Source organism: Gorilla gorilla, chromosome 11, assembly GCF_029281585.2.
Source record: "Gorilla gorilla gorilla isolate KB3781 chromosome 11, NHGRI_mGorGor1-v2.1_pri, whole genome shotgun sequence".
Classification (NCBI taxonomy): domain Eukaryota; kingdom Metazoa; phylum Chordata; class Mammalia; order Primates; family Hominidae; genus Gorilla; species Gorilla gorilla.
Window position 1 is genome coordinate 72975948 of NC_073235.2, and position 20057 is coordinate 72996004.

The 20057-nt window shown below is 39.9% G+C and overlaps 1 protein-coding gene across 1 annotated transcript in view; it reads left to right on the top strand.

Annotated features, from left to right (window-relative positions):
- Nucleotides 1-20057, top strand: part of MYO3B (myosin IIIB) — a 446006-nt gene that overhangs the window by 270616 nt on the left and 155333 nt on the right. The window contains exons 24-25 of the mRNA XM_055379151.2: nt 17874-17985; nt 18928-19090. Coding sequence (XP_055235126.1) covers nt 17874-17985; nt 18928-19090 — 275 coding nt within the window. The remainder of the gene's footprint in view (nt 1-17873; nt 17986-18927; nt 19091-20057) is intronic.

The following is a 20057-nucleotide window of genomic DNA, read 5'->3' on the forward strand; positions in this document are numbered from 1 at the left end:
ACTGGCATTGCGGGGTGGGGAGTGGTTAGTCTTGGGGACTGAGCCCTCAACCAGTGGGATCTGACACTATCTCCAGGTGGACAACGTCCAAATTGATTTGAAGGATGCCCAGTTGGTATCTGCTGCAGAATTAACTGCTTGCTTGTGGTGGGGAAAAACTCACACACATTTGGTCATAGAAGTCTTAGTGTTGATGATTGTTGTAGTGGTGTGAGAGCAGAGGAAAAACATCATTTGAGAGTTTTTCCCACAACAGTGTGTTTGCGGTTTTAAGCCTACAACACATCCTTTAACTCTCGCAAAGTGAACTGAATATCATCAGTTAACATTGTGAAAAGTTCACCTATGAGGACATGGTCCACCATATTCCCTTATTAAGCCCTAAGGTTAGTGCCTGCTCACAGGATAGTGTTTAGAGAAATCAGCAGCACAGAAGAACCCAGACATCTCGAGAAAGACTGAATGCCAAACTTCAATTTTCAATGAGTAAAAGTTTCTGCTTTTTTCTCTGGGTAGACAACAGTGAATAAGGAATAAGAAAACACAAATCCTCCAGGACATCATTAGACTTCTTTTCTTTTCACCTGTAACTACATAGATGAGAGTCTGATATAAACAGATCTTAATGTGTCATCCAGGTAAGCTAGTACATCTGCAGCAAAGTGAACAGCATCCTCAATACCCTGGAAATTGCTGGGTGCAGTGGCTCGCGCCTGTAACCCCAGGAGGCCAAGGTGGGTGGATCACTTGAGCCCAGTAGTTCGAGACCTGTCTTGGCAACTTGGCAAAACCCTAAAATACAAAAATGAGCAGAGTGTGGTCTGGCACATGCCTGTGGTCCTAGCTACTTGGTGGCTGAGATGAGAGGATCGCTTGAGCCTCAGAGGTCAAGGCTGCAGTGAGCTGTGATTGTGCCACTGCACTCCAGCCTGGGCGACAGAGTGAGATGTTTCAAAAAAAAAAATTTAAAAATTTTTAAAAAGTAAAGAAGAATATTCCATGAAAATTAACTTACATGGTGTAAGGAACCTGTTAAGACATAATTAGGGAGGATGACAGCTTCAACATTGTGAGTAAAATATATTTCATGCTTGTATGAAGTCTCCACATCTACCTTCTAGGGGCAGGAGTGGCATGGTGGCTTCTCTGCGAGGGTCTTTAACATTGCTCTCCTTGCATACTATCATTTCCATCAGCTTTTCTTTGTTTAGTTGAGAGGGTGAGTTGCTACCTGCTTCCCAGCTGTGTGTGTTGGTGCCTTTTAGGTGGTTTATGTATTAGAGTATTAGGGAGGTGAAACTTTGAATGACTTCTTTTCTCTCTTAATCCTTACATTACGAATGTTATAACCTTGGTGATATGGTTTGGCTGTGTCCTCACCCAAGTCTCATCTTGAATTCCCATGTGTTGTGGGAGGAATGCAGTGGGAGGTAATTGAATCACGGGGGCACATCTTTCCCTTGTTGTTGTCATGATAGTGAATAAGTCTCAGGAGATCCGATGGTTTTAAAAAGGGGAGTTTTCCTGCACAAGTTCTCTCTCTCTTTTTTTTTTTTTTGAGACAGGGTCTCACTCTGTCACCCAGGCTGGAGTGCAGTGGAGCAATCTCTGCTCACTGCAACCTCTCCCTCTAGATTCAAGTGATTCTCCTGCCTCAGCCTCCCGAGTAGCTGGGATTACAGGTGCGCACCACCATGCCCAACTAATTTTTGTGTTTTTAGTAGAGACGGGGTTTCACCATGTTGGCCAGGATGGTCTTGAACTCCTGACTTCAGGTGATCTGCCTGCCTTGGCCTCCCAGAGTGCTGGGATTACAGGCATGAGCCACAGTGCCCGGCCCAAGCTCTCTCTTTGCCTGCCGCCATCCACGTAAAATGTGACTTGCTCCTCCTTGCCTTCTGCCATGATTGTGAGGCCTCCCCAGCCATGTGGAACTGTAAGTTCAATTAAACCTCTTTCTTTTGTAAATTGCCCAGTCTCAGGTATGTCTTTATCAGCAATGTGAAAACAAACTAATACACTTGGTTAGTGCAGTAAACAAAAAACTTTCTTAAAATGCCTTTTACAATATCACTGAAAGACTCTAAGAGATGGCTTGATCCAACTTTCTCATTTACAGATCTGTATTTACAGATCTTATTTACAGAGTCTGAGGCAATAGAGGTAAAATCACTTCCCCAAGGTATCTCTAGGAATAGGCAATATCAATCTTTCCAGAATGTTATAGGCTAAAGAGAACTTCTGTGACCACCTCTACTTATTCTTATGGGGCAGGATGGGTTCAAATTGGCATTGTGGGCTGAGGACCCTTTCTTAGTTGCCTAAGGCAATTGGGACAAAATCCCAAAACTAATTCTTTTAAGCCCTGCCGTTTTCATGGAGCCCATGCTGCTGGCAGCAGCTTTTCACATAGTCAATTAGAAAAATCATTTCTGTAGTTGATAGCTCTGTAGATTTAGCCAGGAATTTGTAGTGGTGGTTTGAAAAAGTGGATGCAAGAATTAATATTCATTTCACTCTTCTCCAAAACACTGAATGGTGGCAGAATAATAAGCCCAGGCTATCTTTTCTGATTTTCCAAATGTTCTGTGTTATAAGCAACCTCATGAATTAGTTCAGTTGTAGGAAAGAAGAAATAATAAAGGAAAACAAGAGAAAAGACATTATGAAGTCATTAAATAATATCTGGACATTTGGATTTGCTTGCCCAGCTTACTCTGGAAATCAGTGGCTGAATTAAAACTCCTTGCTTGGGGATTCTTTAAAACAAATATCAGTGGGGCTAACTTATGTTAGATAATAACAGTGAAGCAGCAAAAAGAAAAAGCAATGAAGAAAATAACAAAATGGAGAAAAAGAGGAAAGAGAATGTGAGGAAACCTCCTGGCATGGGGATGGCAAATACATGGGTATGAGCACAGCTTCACTCTTCAACCCTAGCTGCAGACCTGGCTCTTGAGTCAAGGCATGTTTTCTTCACAGCCTCGATGTGGCCTTGGAATCCCTCCCAACGTGGTGCTCTAGGAGAACACTACCCAGTCCATCAGCTGAGCAGTTGTCCTCTTAGCCGTTACTGGTACAGCATGCTCTAGTTGCTTACAGTAAATATCTGCCTACCCCTGAGCACGATGGTTTAGGGATGACTTACAGAAGAGATTGCTAACTATGTTTCTTCACATGTTTGGGTAGGAGAAGAGAAAAATAGATTTTTCTTAAAGGGAAGAAGAAAGAGATGGACATTTATTGAGAACCTACTTATGGTGGGCTTCATGCTAGGGTTTTACATACATCATCTCACTTAACACTGGTAGTAGTCCCCCAGATAGATGGTATTTATTCTGGTTTTACAAATGAGGAAACTAGCTCAAAATTACACAGAGAGTATGTGGATGATGGAGTCAGGATGTGAAATGCCCATCCTCAAAATAAATAAATTGAGGTGGTTGAACACATCTGAATATTCATTGTGAAATCAATCTGTAGAGTTCAATCAGAAAAAAATGCATTAATAAATTTTCTAATTGTAAATAATCAGTTTAAACTTAAGCTTTTATTACAAATTAATTTGAGTAAATCCAGCCTCAATTTCCAATTCCCAGTGTCATTGTGATTTTTCCTCTTTAGGGGCCTCTCATTTAAAGTTTATGAGGAGGCAGCAGCAGCAGTATCAGAAACATTTGTTAAGCACCTGTTGTATGCTAAGTGCTATCTATAGTGAGTAATACTGCATTAGAAGGAATCTATAATTTCAGGACTTTTTCTTTCTAATAGCACAGATTAGTGCAATTTCTTAACCCAAGGCCCAAATTTAGGAGTCTAAGGATATAATGAATATATGGCTTTTTTTTAGGCAGCAGATGGTGGCCAGCTGTTCTCTCTCTTTACTCAAGGCCAAACATGAAGGGGAAAAATTAAAGTAACAGGGATTATGGTAAATATAAGATAGAACTTAATCTAAATCTGAATTTTTATACACACAAAGGGAAATGGGCAATTGGGGGTAATTATCAGATTATCCAAGCCAAAATAGTTCTGCTACCTCCATTATCTACATTAGAGAAAATTATTTATATGGATTGAATTGTTCAGATAATTGTCTAGTATTTTGGGTTTCTGAGTAGACAGTCTGGGTGGTCATTGATATACATTGAGGGTCCTTCAAGGAATATTTTAAAATGGGAAAAGTGTTTATTTCTTTGCCATATGACTGGGGGTGTTTCTACTTAGATGCAAGTAATATTGATCAAATTTGTATAGTCACGATTCTTTGACCAGGATTTGGGCCCATTACAATAAAACCATAACAATTTTTACCCAATGTTTGAAGTCAATTTTTAATTGTAAAAATAATGTATGAGCACCCTTTCCTCTAAAATTTTTAAGTATCACATATAAAGCTAAAATTTCTTTTCCATATCCCTAATTCCATTTCCCAGCATCTGCCCAATGATGTCCCCTCTCTAAAGTAGCTTTAGTAGTTTTATCCTTTCAGAACACACACACACACACACACACAGAGAGAGAGAGAGAGTTAGAGGAAGAGGAATTTGGACTTTAGCTTGTGAACCACACTTTTTATACCATTTGCCAACTGCTTTTCTACTTAATACATGTTAGAGATAAAACCATGTTGTTCCATAGCTCTAACAAAATTCCTTTCAACCCCCTCATTGACATTCATGATATTTATTTAGCCATTCCTCTACTGGTGGATACTAAGATTGTTTCCAGTTGTTTGCTAGCAGTGCTCAATAAACAATCCTAAATATTAAACGTGTGTGAGGATTTCTTTAGGGGAGATTCTGAGCAGTTGACCTTTTCCAAGAGAAAATGATGTGCTCCAGAGACTCCGTAAGTCATTTGGGCCTAACAAAGAGAAAAAATGATGGAGAGACTTGGGAGCCAGTTTCTTTGCTTATATAAACTCTGTCACTGGAAACAAGTCACTTAATTTCCCTGGGATTCTATTTCTGTAAGTCACTGATTCTCCAACCTTCTCACACAACAGAAACTCCTGGAAGGCTAGCTAAAATGCAGATTGGTGGGCCTCACCCCCAGAGTTTCTGATTCAGTGAGAAAGAAAGAGGGAGAGAGAGAGAGAGAAGAGAGAATTTGCATTTCTAATAAGTTTCCAGGTCATGCTGCAGCTGCTGATGAGGACACTACACTGACAGCCATTGTTCTAGGTGTATGTTGGGGAGACTATCCTGTGGAAGAGATCATAGTTGAGGTTTTAAAGCCCCTAATAGATTATCTAGGGATATTTTAGGAGGCTTCCAACTTATTATCCAAACATAAGACAATAACTCAAGATTTATAACAGTAACAGTATTGGATCAATGATAAACATCTATTTTAAAAATCACAGAATCCATTCTTTTTTTTTTTTTTTTTTGAGATGTAGTTTTGCTCTTGTTGCCCAGGCTGGAGTGCAATGGCGCGATCTTGGCTCACCACAACCTCCACCTCCCAGGTTCAAGCAATTCTCTTGCCTCACCCTCCCAAGTAGCTGGGATTACAGGCATACACCACCACGCCTGGCTAATTTTGTATTTTTAGTAGAGACGGGGTTTCTCCATGTTGAGGCTGGTCTCGAACTCCTGACCTCAGGTGATCCGCCTGCCTCGGCCTCTCAGAGTGCTGGGATTACAGGCGTGAGCCATTGTGCCTGGCTTAGAATCCATTCTTTTTAACCAAGAGAGAAGTCAACCTAGAATCTTTGTTAGAAGGAATCTTGAAGGGTCGTCCAGTCCAACTACCTGGCTAGGCTTTCATCAGTAGCATTCTTGACCTCATCAACTAGCATCCCATTGAATAGATTCAGTGTTTATGAATTCACTCCCCAGCTCCTGAAGTAGCCCATTCCCTGTGTCGAGATGTCTGATCACCATCATGTCCTTCATAACCCTGACCATAGGAAACCATCCTTCAGAAGCTTCTAAGCATCTACCCCAGTTCTACCCTCAAGGCTTTACTGAACAAATCATCTCCCTTCTCCACTTGATGGCAGTCAATTATCATGTTCCCCTAAGTCAGTGGTTCTCAGACTTTAGTACTCAATATCACTGTAGGAGTTTATTAAAATATAGACTCCCAAGGTCCAGCCCCAGAGATTCTGATTCTATGTCTGGAGTGTGGCCCAGGAATCCACATCTTTCATTGTATCTCCAGGTGATTCTGATGCAGGTGGTCTGCACATGACTGTTTCAGAGACCCTGCTAAGTCTTTTTGTTTTTAAGCTCCACGTTCCCAGCCTCTTCATCAGTTTCTCATATGACATGGCTTGAGTTTCATCACTATCTTGGTTGCTTAAGGCTGCCTGCCAAAATATACCCCTAAAGTATACTCATTGACCTTCCCACACTAATTTTTTATTCTTATCCTTATCCAAAATGATGTCCTTCATATTTCTGTTTATGTTTGTCTTCCCTACTAGAATATAAAGCTTCATGAGGGCAGGGAAATTGTGTGCTTTGCTTATTCATGTCATTCAGCTCTTCTGCCCATGCCTGATACATCAGTAGATCCTACGTCAAGTTTTATTTAATGGAGATGAAAAACCAATTTGATTTACGAAGTGGTGAATGGTGACAACATGGTTATACCAAAGCCCTAAAACTCTACAGAGTGAATGATCCATTCTGAAAGAAGGAATTTGTTTAAAGTCTTTATAAATAAAAAAATGTTTCAGTCTGTATAATTAGCCTTGAGATAAATTTTCACATTGACTTAGCGCTGTGCAAATCTCCAAGCCGGGTGCAGATGTTTTATATGCCTTTGAGTGCAAAACTCAATTGGAGGGATGAATCAAAGCAGAGCTCATTCATTCTAGGTTAGGATTTCAAAGCCATCTTTAAAACATACAAATCCTTCCCCAGTGTAAAAATGCAGGAGCAGAATGACCAAAATGAGAGGTGCAAATAAAAAATGTAAGCCTTCTCCCACGCTAATACAATTTTTATCTAAAATGGTGATTCTTCTTTCTCCTCTCCCTTCCAGGAGTAAGAGTAACCAAGGGGAAAAAAATAGAGAAATAAAATTCATTGTTCGTTGTGAGAGAACATCATTGAAAACAAAAGGAAAAGTCCAGCCTCTTTAATCAAGGAAATTCAAATTAAAACCACAATTCAACACCATGTTGTACCTATTTTGGCAGTAACCAATAAGTCTGTTAATTCCATAGAGTGTCATAGTTAGAGAGCAATGGGACTCTCATATTCTAGTGGTAAGGATATAAATTGGTGTAATCTCTTTGGGAAATAGTTTGACTTTCTTGATAAAGTCCAACATGAACATATTCCACGAATATTTTCCACTTCAAAGATTATAAGTAGAAAAGTAGCAGTGGTTTTATTCATTTATTTTATTCATTTATGTTTTTTAGCCTACTAGGTAGGCCTTTTAGGATTGCTTGGTAGCATTGGGTCTACCCAGGTATGAAGACTACCTACCTCAAAATTTGCCCATTTGTGTGTGTGCCTTTGTGTCAAACCTGGATCTATAGCGTAGATTTTGGTACTTCTTTCTTTCCCTTGTTAAAAAAAAAATGTTCAGAAGAAGATAAAATCATGACTGGCATACAGAAATAAAGATGAATGTGTTAAAAAGAATTTATTTTATTCATATGTTATGAGGGAACTAGGCAGATGTTATAATCAGTTCAAAGGAAGAGTCAAAGTAGCATAGCTTATATGAAACAAAAGAATGTTGGGATGAATTGCAAATGGAAATAAAACTGGTTTTCTGCAGTGGGGAGGAAGTCAATTAGAATCATTGTCAGGCTGGACAGAATTTACATATCTATTTATCAGTTGGAATTTAGAAAGAGTTGCAAAATGGCTCAAAGGGGATAACAGGACTCTAATAATCTGATAACCCAGAAAGGTATTTTAAAGACAATGTATATAGCTTTCTACTGAAACAGAAGCACCTTCCTGATACACTAATCCAAATAGAATATTCTTTGGATCCCTCACACATATGTCAAGGAGAGCCAGACTGCTGGTACTCAGATAGAAGAAATCAACACTTTAAGTCAAAAGCCTGATATTCCAGATACCTGTAAACACTCATGAGTTCCAATGAGGTGAAAGGAGCTGGAGCATCAAAAGTGCCTGCTAGAGAGTCAAAGATACCAGGTGCACACAGGAAGAGCTAGGAAGGTTTGATAAGTGTAAAGAAGCCTGAATTAGAAGACCTGGTAAGCCTCAGATCTTCTACTTACTAAATTTCTCACCTTGGGCCAATTGCCTTCTCTCTGGCTTTCTCCTCTGTACAAAGAAAGAGTTTTTTTATCAATGATTTTAAGCTCCCCCTCAGGATCTAATGTTTACTAAAGGAGCCAGCCAGTCCCTTGCAGAGACAGCCCTGTGGGAATGCCCAGGCATAGAGTTTTGACGCGTGGCAGGGAAGATCTTTTTGTGAGTGTGAGGAGGAACAATGGGATTGGGGTGTCCTAGATCCCCAGTGTGCGGTGCAGAAGCCCCCAAATCTGTGGGGAACTTGGGTAGTCAGTGAACAAAGAGAAGAGAAATGATAGGGAAGGAAGTTACTAAAAACAACCTTCTACCATTTATGGTTTTGCACAGAACTTACCTTTACCTTTAGCAATATTGTAAGTTTATCACCAAGGTTTGCTCTGTCTCCGCAGTTTACCTACATGAGAGCAATCACGGTTCTCCAGAGAAACAAAACCAGTAGGGTGTGTGTGTGTGTGTGTGTGTGTGTAAGTGTGGGTAAGTGTGTGTGGTGTGTAGACTCAGTACAGTCTAGAGACAGAATCCCTTTCTTCCTCGTCACGAGACTTCAATCTTTTAAGGCCTTCAACTAATTTTATGAGGTCCACCCACGTTATAGAGGGTAATCTGCTTTACTTAAATAATAACAATATTAATTCTTCTGACCTATAAACATGATATCTCTCTCCATTTATTTAGGTCTTCTTTAACTTTTTTTAGCCAATGTTTTGTAGTTTTCAGTGTACAGGTTTTATACATTGTCAGATTTATCCCTATTTATTTTACATTAAAATGCTATTACAAATTATATTTTTTCATTTTCAGTTTCTTTTTTTTTTTTTTTTGAGATGGAGTCTTGCACTGTTGCCCAGGCTGGAGTGCAGTGGCGTGATCTCGGCTCACTGCAACCTCCACCTCCCGGGTTCAAGCCATTCTCCTGCCTCAGCCTCCCGAGTAGCTGGGACTACAGGCATCTGCTACCACGCCCAGCTAATTTTTTGTACTTTTAGTAGAGATGGGGTTTCACCATGTTAGCCAGATGGTCTCGATTTCCTGACCTCGTGATCCGCCCTCCTCGGCCTCCCAAAGTGCTGGGATTACAGGCATGAGCCACTGCACCCGGCCTCATTTTCAGTTTCTAATTGTTTGTTGCTAATATATAGAAGTACAATGCTTTTTGTATATTGATCTTTATCCTAAAGCCTTGCTAAATTCACTTACTAGTTATGGTAGCTTTTTCGTAGATTACATTGGATTTTCTATTCAAATAATTGTGTCATCTTCAAATTAAGACAATTCTACTTATGCCCTTCAAACATGGATGTTATTTTTTTTTTTTTTGTCTTATTGTGCTGGATAGGACGTCTGGTACAATGTTGAATAGGAGTGATGACAGTGGACATCTTGATTTGTTCCTAATCTTAGGAGGATAGCATTCAGCTTTTCACCATTAAATATGGTGTTAGCTTTAAGTTTTTCATAGATATTTTTTAAAAGTCAAGATTCAGAAAGTTGTCTCCTAGTTTGAGGTTGTTGAATTAATTTTTTTAATTTTTAATAAGAATTAGATGTTGGATTTTGTCAAATGCTTTTTTCATTTATTAGGATCATATGCTTTTTCTCTTTAGCTTATTGGTATGGCATAAAGTCATTCACAATATTTCCCTGATTATTCTTTAAATATTTGTAGAAACTATAGGATATCACCAATCTTATACCTGATATTGGTAATTTGTTTCTTCTTTTCCTTTCTTTTTTCTGATCTGTATGGATGGAGGCTTACCAATTTTATTAACTTTCTCAGAAAACCAGCTTTTGGTTTCATCAGTTGCTTTCCTATTTTCTATTTCATTGACTTCTACTTTGATCTTTATTATTTCCTTTATTCTGCTTACTCTGGGTTTAATTTGCTCTTCTTTTTCTGTTTCTTATGGTGGAGGTGAGGTCATGTATTTGAGACCATTCTTTTCTGATAAGTTTTTAACACTATACATTTCTAAATACTGCTTTAGCAATCAAATCTTGATACATTGTATTTTCATTTTTACTTAAAGTACTTTCCAATTTTCTTTTTGATTTTTTCTCTGGCCTCTGGTAAATTTAGAAGTCTCTTCATAAATATTTGGAAATTTTCCAGATACCTTTCTGTTGTTGATTTCTAATTTAATTCCACTGTGGCCAGAGAATATACTTGTGTGACTTCAGTATTTTTTAATTAATTAATTAATTAATTTTTTTTTTAGACGGGGTCTCACTCTGTCGACAGGCTGGAGTGCAGTGGCGTGATCTCTGCTCACTGCAAGCTCCGCCTCCCACGTTCACGCCATTCTCCTGCCTCAGCCTCCCGAGTAGCTGGGACTATAGGTGCCCGCCACCATGCCCGGCTAATTTTTTGTATTTTTAGTGGAGACGGAGTTTCATCCCATTAGCCAGGACGGTCTCAATCTCCTGACCTCGTGATCTGCCCGCCTTGGCCTCCCAAAGTGCTGGGATTACAGGCATGAGCCACTGTGCCTGGCCATGTATTTTTTAATTTATTAAGTCATGTTTTGTGAAACAGAATATGGTATATCATGGTAAATGTGTCATGTACACATGTCAGCACTTTGGAAGGCCAGGGTGGCAGATCACTTGAAATCAGGAGTTCAAGACCAGCCTGGTCAACGTGGCAAAACCCTGTCTCTACTAAAAATACAAAAATTAACCACGTGTGGTGGCGCATGCCTGCAATCCCAGCTACTCAGGAAGCTGAGGCAGGAGAATCACTTGAACCTGGGAGGCAGAGGCTGCAGTGAGCTGGATCTCACCATTGTACTTCAGCCTGGGTGACGGAGATGAGACTCCGTCTCCAAAAAAAAAAAAAAAAAAAAGATTTGTGATTTGTTAGGTAGAACCAGAGCTGTGTTAATGACTAATATTTCCTCACTATGAAGTGAGATCCTTCTGGGTACTCTATTGTCCTGTGAATTATGAGGTCAACTGGTCGGGCTGGCATAAGCAGCTGGTATTGCCAGCCCTTTGTAAGCACTGGGCACTGTTCCCTCTAATCCTCTCAGATGGTTCTTTCCAGCCTTGGATAGTTTCCTCGTATGAATATGCCAGTTAGTACTCTGCTGAATGCTTGAGGATACCCTCCACAGATCTCCAGGGTTCTCTTTATCTTTAGCTCTCTCCTAGTTTTCTGTCCTATAAATTCTAGCTGCCTTGGTGGTAGCTCTCGACATGCAGTAGTAGAGTCTGAAGTCTGATCAGTTAAGTTCAGTTCAGTTTTGCCCATGTTGTGTTGAAAGAGGTCAGGTACTAGTTCTTTACATGAACGAAAATAACCTAAGAAATAATCTGACGGCTGATCAGGAACACATAAAGATTCCAAAATTTCTAAACACTTCTTTTCCTCCATAATTAAGTTGTCTTTCAGAAATACAGAGCTCATGTTGAATAAAGTCCAGGGCCACATTCCCTCTTTACTCCTTCTCCATGGTGCCCTCAGTCTCTCCTACCTGTCTTCTCTTTAAGGTCCTGCTTCCTCTGGGGGAAAGCCTGGAAGTTCTTGGAGACCTGATAGACTTTGTTTCTGGCTCTATCCTGGAAAAGCAATGTTTGGTCATTACAATTTCTGACTTATGTCCTTCACAATCTTCTGAGTAGAGCCAGAGCAAAGACCACAAACCTTGTTTTTGCTGACATGGACCAGGTCTCATAGGACAACTGTGGTGCATTTAACAAAGTCTCTGTTTCTCTACTCTGTCTTACCAAAGATTTTCCTTCATTTGCACTAAAGAACATAAGAAAGGAGAATGAAGGGAAGTGAAAGCTCTCTTCCACCCTCAAAGGTAATACTCTTCAAGTTAAATCAGTTAAATCGGCCAAGAAGTTAACCACCGTTGATTTGATGAGGGATGTGCCTACATTCCAAACAATAGCATTTTGTTGGGACCTCTCTATAAAGAGCATAATAAAGTGTAACATGGAAAACCTATTATATCTAAACAAACAAAAGCTAAAGAACGAAAAGAGATCAATTCTTCCCAAATCTCCAATTTTTTTTCGGGTAGGGAAATTTTATTTTTGTGTAGGCAAGTTTATCAGTCTTTTCCTTTCTGGCAAGAAGTAGCATTTAACTTTACTCTTTCTTGTTTTTTTTTTCGCCTTGCATCAAGAATTAAACTTCATTAGCTGGAGTCTTGTCAGTTGTTTAAAAATATTAATGACCTGGACATCGGTGACCTTGGATAATAATTTTAGCCTCTGTCATTTAATCTGTCATCTTGGATAAGTCATCTTATATCATTAAGAGTGGTTTTTGTTATCATTACTAGATAGAAGACTTGATGAGCTTGAGAGATCTTTTGTGGTGGCTTTAACATACGTCTACAAATTATTTGATATTCCTCCCTTCATTCCTCTCCCATTGAATGTGATCTGGACTTAGTGACTCACTTCTAAGGAATCAAAGAATATAGAAGAAATGAGCGTATGTCACTTCTAAGCCTAGGTCATAAAACACATTGCAAATTCTTCTCTTTCTCTCCCTCTCTGCCCCCAACCCCAACCCCAACCCCAAGACGCTTTGTTCTGAGGGAAGCCATCTTCTATATAATGAAGGGACTCAGGCAGTCCCCTGGAGAGGCCCATGTGGCAAGGAGCTGAGGCTTCCTGCCAACAGCCAGTGAGGAACGGAATCTTGCCACCAACAGCCATGTGAGTGAGTCATCTTGGAAATGGATCCTCCAGTGCCAGTCAGGCTTTAAGATGACTGCAGCCATGGCTGACATCTTGACTGTAATCTCATGAGAGACCCTGGGCCAGAAATAAGCTGCTCCTGAATTCCTGACCCTCAGAAAGTGTGTGATGATAAATATCTGTTTTTAAGGCATTAAATTTTGAAGTAATTTGTTATACAGCAATATAAAACAAACATATCCTGGAATCTTGCAGATCCTTCCAGTTTATGATTCCATAATTTAAATGCAGGAGGATGTATCTCTAGTTGCCTGTTGCTTTTGCTAACAAACTGCTTTGCCTGTTACATTTAAAAACTCTTCCTTGAACAGCCTGCATTCCATGCAACAAAACATTTTAGACAGAAAATGAAATGACATTTTTTGAATAGAGATATTTTTCAACTGGATATATACTATTGTGATAGCTTGTATGTTTTAATAAAATGAAGCCTTGGGAAATTTATGTCTTCAGAAAGTTCTGCAGCAGGAAGTGCTCTTTGGTCCTTGAGGGCCATCAGAAGTTATGTGGGGCCAGATGCGTTGGCTCATGCCTGTAATCTCAGCACTTTGGGAGGCTGAGGCGGGCAGATCACTTGAGGTCAGGAATTCAAGATCTGCCTGGCCAATATGGTGAAACCCCGTCTCCACTAAAAATACAAAGGTTAGCCAGGTGTGGTGGTACATGCCTGTAATCCCAGCTACTCAGGAGGCTGAGGCACGAGAATTACTTGAACCTGGGAGGCAGAGGTTGCAGAGACCCCAGATCACACCGCTGTACTCCAGCCTGGGCAACAGAGTTAAACTGTGTCTCAAAAAAAAAAGAAGAAGAAGAAGAAGAAGAAGAAGAAAAAAAAAAAGAAAAAAGAAAAAGAAGTTACGTGGATTTCTTGACATTGTATGCAATGTGTTGTGTTAAGAGCATTTTCCAAGATAGAATTTGTATAGCTTTTACCAGACTTTCACAGAGCCTTGAGCCCCATGTCCTTCTCCCTACCCAAGATAATAGTTAAGAACCACTTATCTGGTTCCTTTTCCCACCTGTGGAAAGTTAGGTACAGAGAGGTGAGTGACTCACCCACAGTTAGAGACAGAGATCTTCTGACTCTGAACTCAGTGCTCAGACTCCAATATATAAAATCAATTCTACTTAGAAGAGGCAGCTCAGGGAAGTCTGGTTTTTGCAATGCCCTAAAGTGTGCAGATTCTCAAGACAGACTTTTACATTTATTATTTTGCTGTTGCATATCTTTTGCTTAACTCATCATGCTGCTTCAGGAAAGGGGTAAAATGGATCTTTCCAGAAAACTCTCCCTTCCTGATGGACCTCTTGGCTTGGTTCCTTTCAGCTTAGCCTTTACATTGAAGTACACAGGAGCTCAAAGTGATTTATCACCATGGTGCCTGCTAGAATCCAAAATTATTCCGTGAAGGAAACATATTATGCTTTTCTTACTTGATTACTGTAGATATGTCACTTACATTTTTCTTCACTATATTTTGAAAACTACCTGTTTACATATAGTACTGTTACCCATGTCTTTCTGAACTAAGCTAGATATGAATATTATTATCATAATAAATTAAGATGTTTTGGTTGATGGACTGAAAATCAAAGTTCTAATATTAATGTTCAGAATACATTCTGCCTATTTAGAAACTAACAGTTGCTAAAAAAAACACCCACTGATGTCCGAAAAATAAGTATAAATCTTTGATTGGTGAACTGGAACATATCTTACACTCCTCTTTTATCTTTCAAGATGCTGGTCATTCATCAGATTCTTTAAATACTTCATCACCGGTAACACTGAGCATTCACCATAAGCAAGCCTGGGCTACTTAAAGCCAGTGGAGCCCATGTTGTAAATGGCTGGTCCTAAAAGTATAGGAAATCCTGATTTTACCATTGGCTTTTCTCACCGCAGTAGATTTGCCAGCCATTCCCACCATCCCTATGTGCTCCATGACACAATCTTTTTGCTGTGGTCAAAGCCAAGTCAGAGAAATCATAACCAAAACTACAGTCCTGGAGAACCTGGGGCTGAAGAATCTGTGCTGATGCCATGAACTGTCCAGAGAAAGGTCTAAGCTTGACTCCTGGCTTTCCCTCCTCCCACTTAGCTCCGGAAGGTATCTGCTATGAGCAGGTTCCTGGGTTCTGCCAAATGATCTAGCATCATCTGGTCTTGGCTACTGTTCAGGTTCAGAGAGCACTGCCCCTCCTCCCCAAAGGTGGAAACAGATTCAGAGCCTTGGAAACAGCCCCAGGATTTCTGAATGCAAATGTTTTCAGCAAATTCAGCATTATATCCTAACTTGCAAAATAATTCTGTAGCAGGAAGATAAAGTTGAATGAGTCAAGTACTAATTAGGTACACTTATTCTTCCATAAACAGGAAGATATGGATATATTTGGCAGGGGGGAGGGATATCTTTCACATTTTAAAAAGTAAAAACAGCTCTATATTTAAAAGTAATTTCAAAATATCAGATTAGTCTTGTTTGAGGAATGGCAGGAAAATCCTTTGACAAAGAAATTAAGTTTATTTCAAAGTTTTCAAGGGGTTGAACTTAATTATAGATGGCAGCAAAGAGCAGAGAAAAAAATTCCTTGCAAGTTTTCTAAAGAAAAACTAAGGTGAGATTTTCTAAAAGGATAATATATTCAAAAAGTTATATATAATATATGTGTATAATATAATATATATAATACATATTTATATATATGTATAATATAATATATATAATACATATTTATATATATGTATAATATAATATATATAATACATATTATATATATGTATAATATAATATATATAATACATATTTATATATATATGTATATTTTTAAATTTTGAGACAAGATCTCCTTGTGTCACGCAGGCTAGAGTGCAGTGGTGTGATCATGGCTCACTGCAGCCCCAAACTCTGGGCTCAAGCCTCCCAAGTAGCTGGGACTACAGGCACATGTCACCATGCCTGGCTAATTTTTTAAATTTTTTGCAGAGACGGGATTTGGCCATGTTGCCCAGGCTGGTCTCGAACTCCTGGGCTTAAGTGATCCTCCCACTTTGGCCTCTCAAAGTACTGGGATTATAGGAATGAGCCACTATGCCTGGTGCCTCAACAAGTTATATTTTTTAAAAACAGGGAGAATAAAGGAGAAGAAAGGAAAGGGGAGGAAAAAACCCTTTTGGTAACGATGGAGTTCAGGACACACTACCCCAAAATATGGCACGGTAGCGTTTGAGAAAATAGCAGAGGTAGGAAGGTCACTCTCACCTTCTCCTGCCCTTCTGCCCTGAAGCAGGTCATAAGACCCACACGTGAAAGGTACTCTTCCTATACCCAGAGAAAAGGAACATTTGTATCTCTGAAGACACAGAGACACAGAGAAGAATCTGAACAAACAGGTCTTGCTAAATTTCCTCAGTTAATTACCATTAGTGTAATAAACTCTTTTTTCGATTCTGTTTCTCCACAATTATCCACTTCTTCCTCAAAGTTGGCATAGAAATACACAAGTCCAGGCCAGGGGCGGTGGCTCACGCCTGTAATCCCAGCACTTTGGGAGGTCAAGGCGGGTGGATCACGAGGTCAGGAGATCGAGACCATCCTGGCTAACACGGTGAAACCCTGTCTGTACTAAAAATACAAAAAAGTAGCCGGGTACGGTGGCGGGCGCCTGTAGTCCCAGCTACTCGGGACGCTGAGAGGCAGGAGAATGGCGCAAACCCGGAAGGCAGAGGTTGCAGTGAGCTGAGATCGCGCCACTGCACTCCAGCCTGGGCAACACAGTGAGACTCCGTCTCAAAAAAAAAAGAAATACACAAGTCTAATTGTTTCTTCAGGTTTTCATTTCCTCATGAAGGCTCTTGTGTCACTTAAAACTTACGTTAAATGAATTGGTATGCATTTCTCGTGTTTATCTGTCTCTTGTTCTAGGGGCCTCAGCTGTGAACTTGGATGGGTGAGGAAAAGATATTTTTCCTGGCTGGGCAAGGTGGCTCACGCCTGTAATCCCAGCATTTTGGGACACTAAGGCAGGTGGATCACCTTAGGTCGGGAGTTCAAGATCAGCCCGACCAACATGGTGAAACCCCATCTCTACAAAAAATACAAAATTAGCTGGATGTGGTGGCGTATGCCTGTAATCCTAGCTACTCGGGAGGCTGAGGCAGGAGAATCGCTTGAATCCAGGAGGCAGAGTTTGCAGTGAGCCAAGCTGGCGCCACTGGACTCTAGCCTGGGCAACAAGAGCGAAATTCTGCCTCAGAAAAAAAAAAAAAAGATACTTTTCCTTCACTACAATGTTCTTTTTTGAAACTCTTTAATCTGAAAGTTTAGAAGTTCACTAAAATGAAGTAATTTAAGAAAACAAATGTGGTTTTCGTGATTGTATCAAGAAAATACACCTCCTCTATACGCTGAGTAAGATGAATAGCTCAGCAGAATCAGTAGTATTAGCCTGTGATCACTTCTGCTATCTACAAATTGCTTTAGACGGGACTTTGCAAAGCAGAGTCAAAATATATACAATGGAATTTATTTTTTATAACAGTAATACTAATATTTAGGAGTATTACTTTCACTAGGAGAGTTATCTAAATTTCAGCTTTCTAAAAAGATTATTTTGATTTTGAATGCACTGGACACCAAGCATGCACTGAATATGAATTACAAAGCAACATTAAAAGGGAAGTAAATACACATTGCAGAACATATGAAAGTAGGGAAGAGCCAAGTTCATAAGTATAAATTTTGTATCTTTTACTACCTACTATGCTATTATTGATGCTCGACAAATATTTACTATTAAAAAACAAGGTGTGTCAATGGTCCCGAGTAATTCTACTATGCTGAGTCAAATCGTAACTGAAAATGCTGAAAAGAGTTAACTTTTGTTTTGCAGGTATTATTACTTGGCATTCACAGCACATCAAACACCTCTTGCTAGCAAAGAGAGCTGTGTGGCTATCTTGGAAAAGTCCAGATTAGATCACTGGGTGCTGGGAGAAACAAAGGTATTTCGTTCTTTATTGTTCAAATTGTCCCGTATGATTTCTTTGTCTCTTGTCAGTGATGTCACTGGCATGAATGGCTCTATAAGTTGTGTAGCTTAGCAAACAAGACTCCAACCTAACAATGGTCTTTGCTGGTCTTAAGTCAAGAGGTTGGGGACATTAGGGAGTAGAGGAGGAGGGTTTGCCTCCTGTTCTATATGTAATTTGAGAGCCATTTAGCATTTTTAGAATGAGATCTTTGAGCTCATTTAAAAATGTTTCTTTTCTCAATGCTGCTTATTCCAGTATCACATGTAAATACACAAATCATATTAATGGCAGTGATGAGTTTCTAGTAGAGTTTTGTCCATTTTTTCACTGGACTCATGTTATTTGCTGCATAGCCTGATTATTAGTCTCAGCATCTGTAGCTTTTCATTTGGGAGAATGTCACGTCCCCATAGGATCCCAGGTTTTTGTGGTCCATCCTGATTGCCTTATAAAACCAGCCTCTGCCTGAGTGTCGATGGCAACACTGCTCCTCCTCAGCAGAAATTAGATCACTGTGGATCATCTAGGTACCTCGCCCTCTGAACTTCCACTGTTGGCTGGGTCAGTCCTCTTGGTTAGTACCTTTATCAGAGGCTATGGGGAAAGAGAGTAGATAGAGCTCAAACTGAGAAAATGAACTCCTGACTGACATGAGACAGGCCTGGAGAGCATTTGGAATCGCTTAAACCCTGTTGACCTCATCATCTGTTTACATCAATTATCAAGGATTGGCTCAATCTTAGAAAGAGAATTGTATCTACCTCCATGAAGTCAGTAATGTGAGCATAAGTCACATCACTATAAACTTTATTTATATCATTGTTTTAATATTTTCATTTAGAATATGCTGTAGTAGAGTGAATTTCTGTTGAGGAACCCGTATGTAATGCTAAAACTACTGTCTCGTTTCAGGTTTTTCTCAAATATTACCATGTTGAGCAATTAAATTTGCTGCTTCGAGAAGTCATAGGCAGAGTGGTTGTGCTGCAGGCATATACCAAGGGGTGGCTTGGAGCCAGGAGATACAAAAGGGTCAGAGAGAAGAGAGAGAAGGGAGCCATTGCCATCCAGTCAGGTAAATGGTCCTGTTCTCATAAATACTGCCCTGGGTATTGGCATGTCATTAAGTACTGGGGAATACTCAACTCTTTCTCTTCTAAGTGGTTTCCCTCCCTCCCTTCCTTCCTTCTTTCCTTCCTTGCTTTAGCAAATGTGTATCAAATATGTATCAAGTGCCTACTACACAGGTTCTGTGCCAGGTGCTGAAATCACAGCCATGAGCAAGACTGTGTAGGGGTGAAAGAAACTTTCTTTCCGTGTCCTGAAGGTTTGATAATTTGAGTCTATAAAACAAACTGAGAAAGACAGATTAACAGGAGAAAAGACATACAAATTTATTAACATGCAAGTCATAAAAAGTGTGAAAATCAAAGGCCAGATGGTTGAAGCTTAAATACCCTCTTCATAGGGGAGAGGGAAGTGGAGGATGTAGAAAATTTTAAGGGAAGATTCAAAGGTTTACGAGGGAAATGAATGGGCCTGAAGAACAGGCAATAGCCTGGGACAAAGTTCATCTGACCTCTGGGTGATATTTACTCCAGTCTTCCTTCCTGGGGTATGCATCAGTTTCTCCTGGTTGAGGAGATATCTGGGGAAGGGATTCACACAGTTGAATGTCTTCTGGAGGAGCTTGCCTTTAATAGATGGGGAGAGTTCAGAGAAAGCCCTTTCCTGCATTTGCTGCTACCCAGGTGCTCTAAGTTTGAAGTCAAAGCAGCATATTTTGGAGAATTATTATCTGAGCCCCAACAACTGCCATGGTCCCTGACTTGCAGGTAAGCAAACAAGCCTTTACAACATGAGTGACAGGATAGATAGTGGCAGTATAAACGGACCAGTGATGTAAAGCCCCAGTCACACAGATATGTGCCGCATCTCCCAGAATGACTGAGATAATATACACTTCAGGTCTGTGGTCAGGTGTTCAGTACCAGAGTTATTAATGCCATTTCCAGAAGGCTTTTCTAGTCCAGATGGAACTT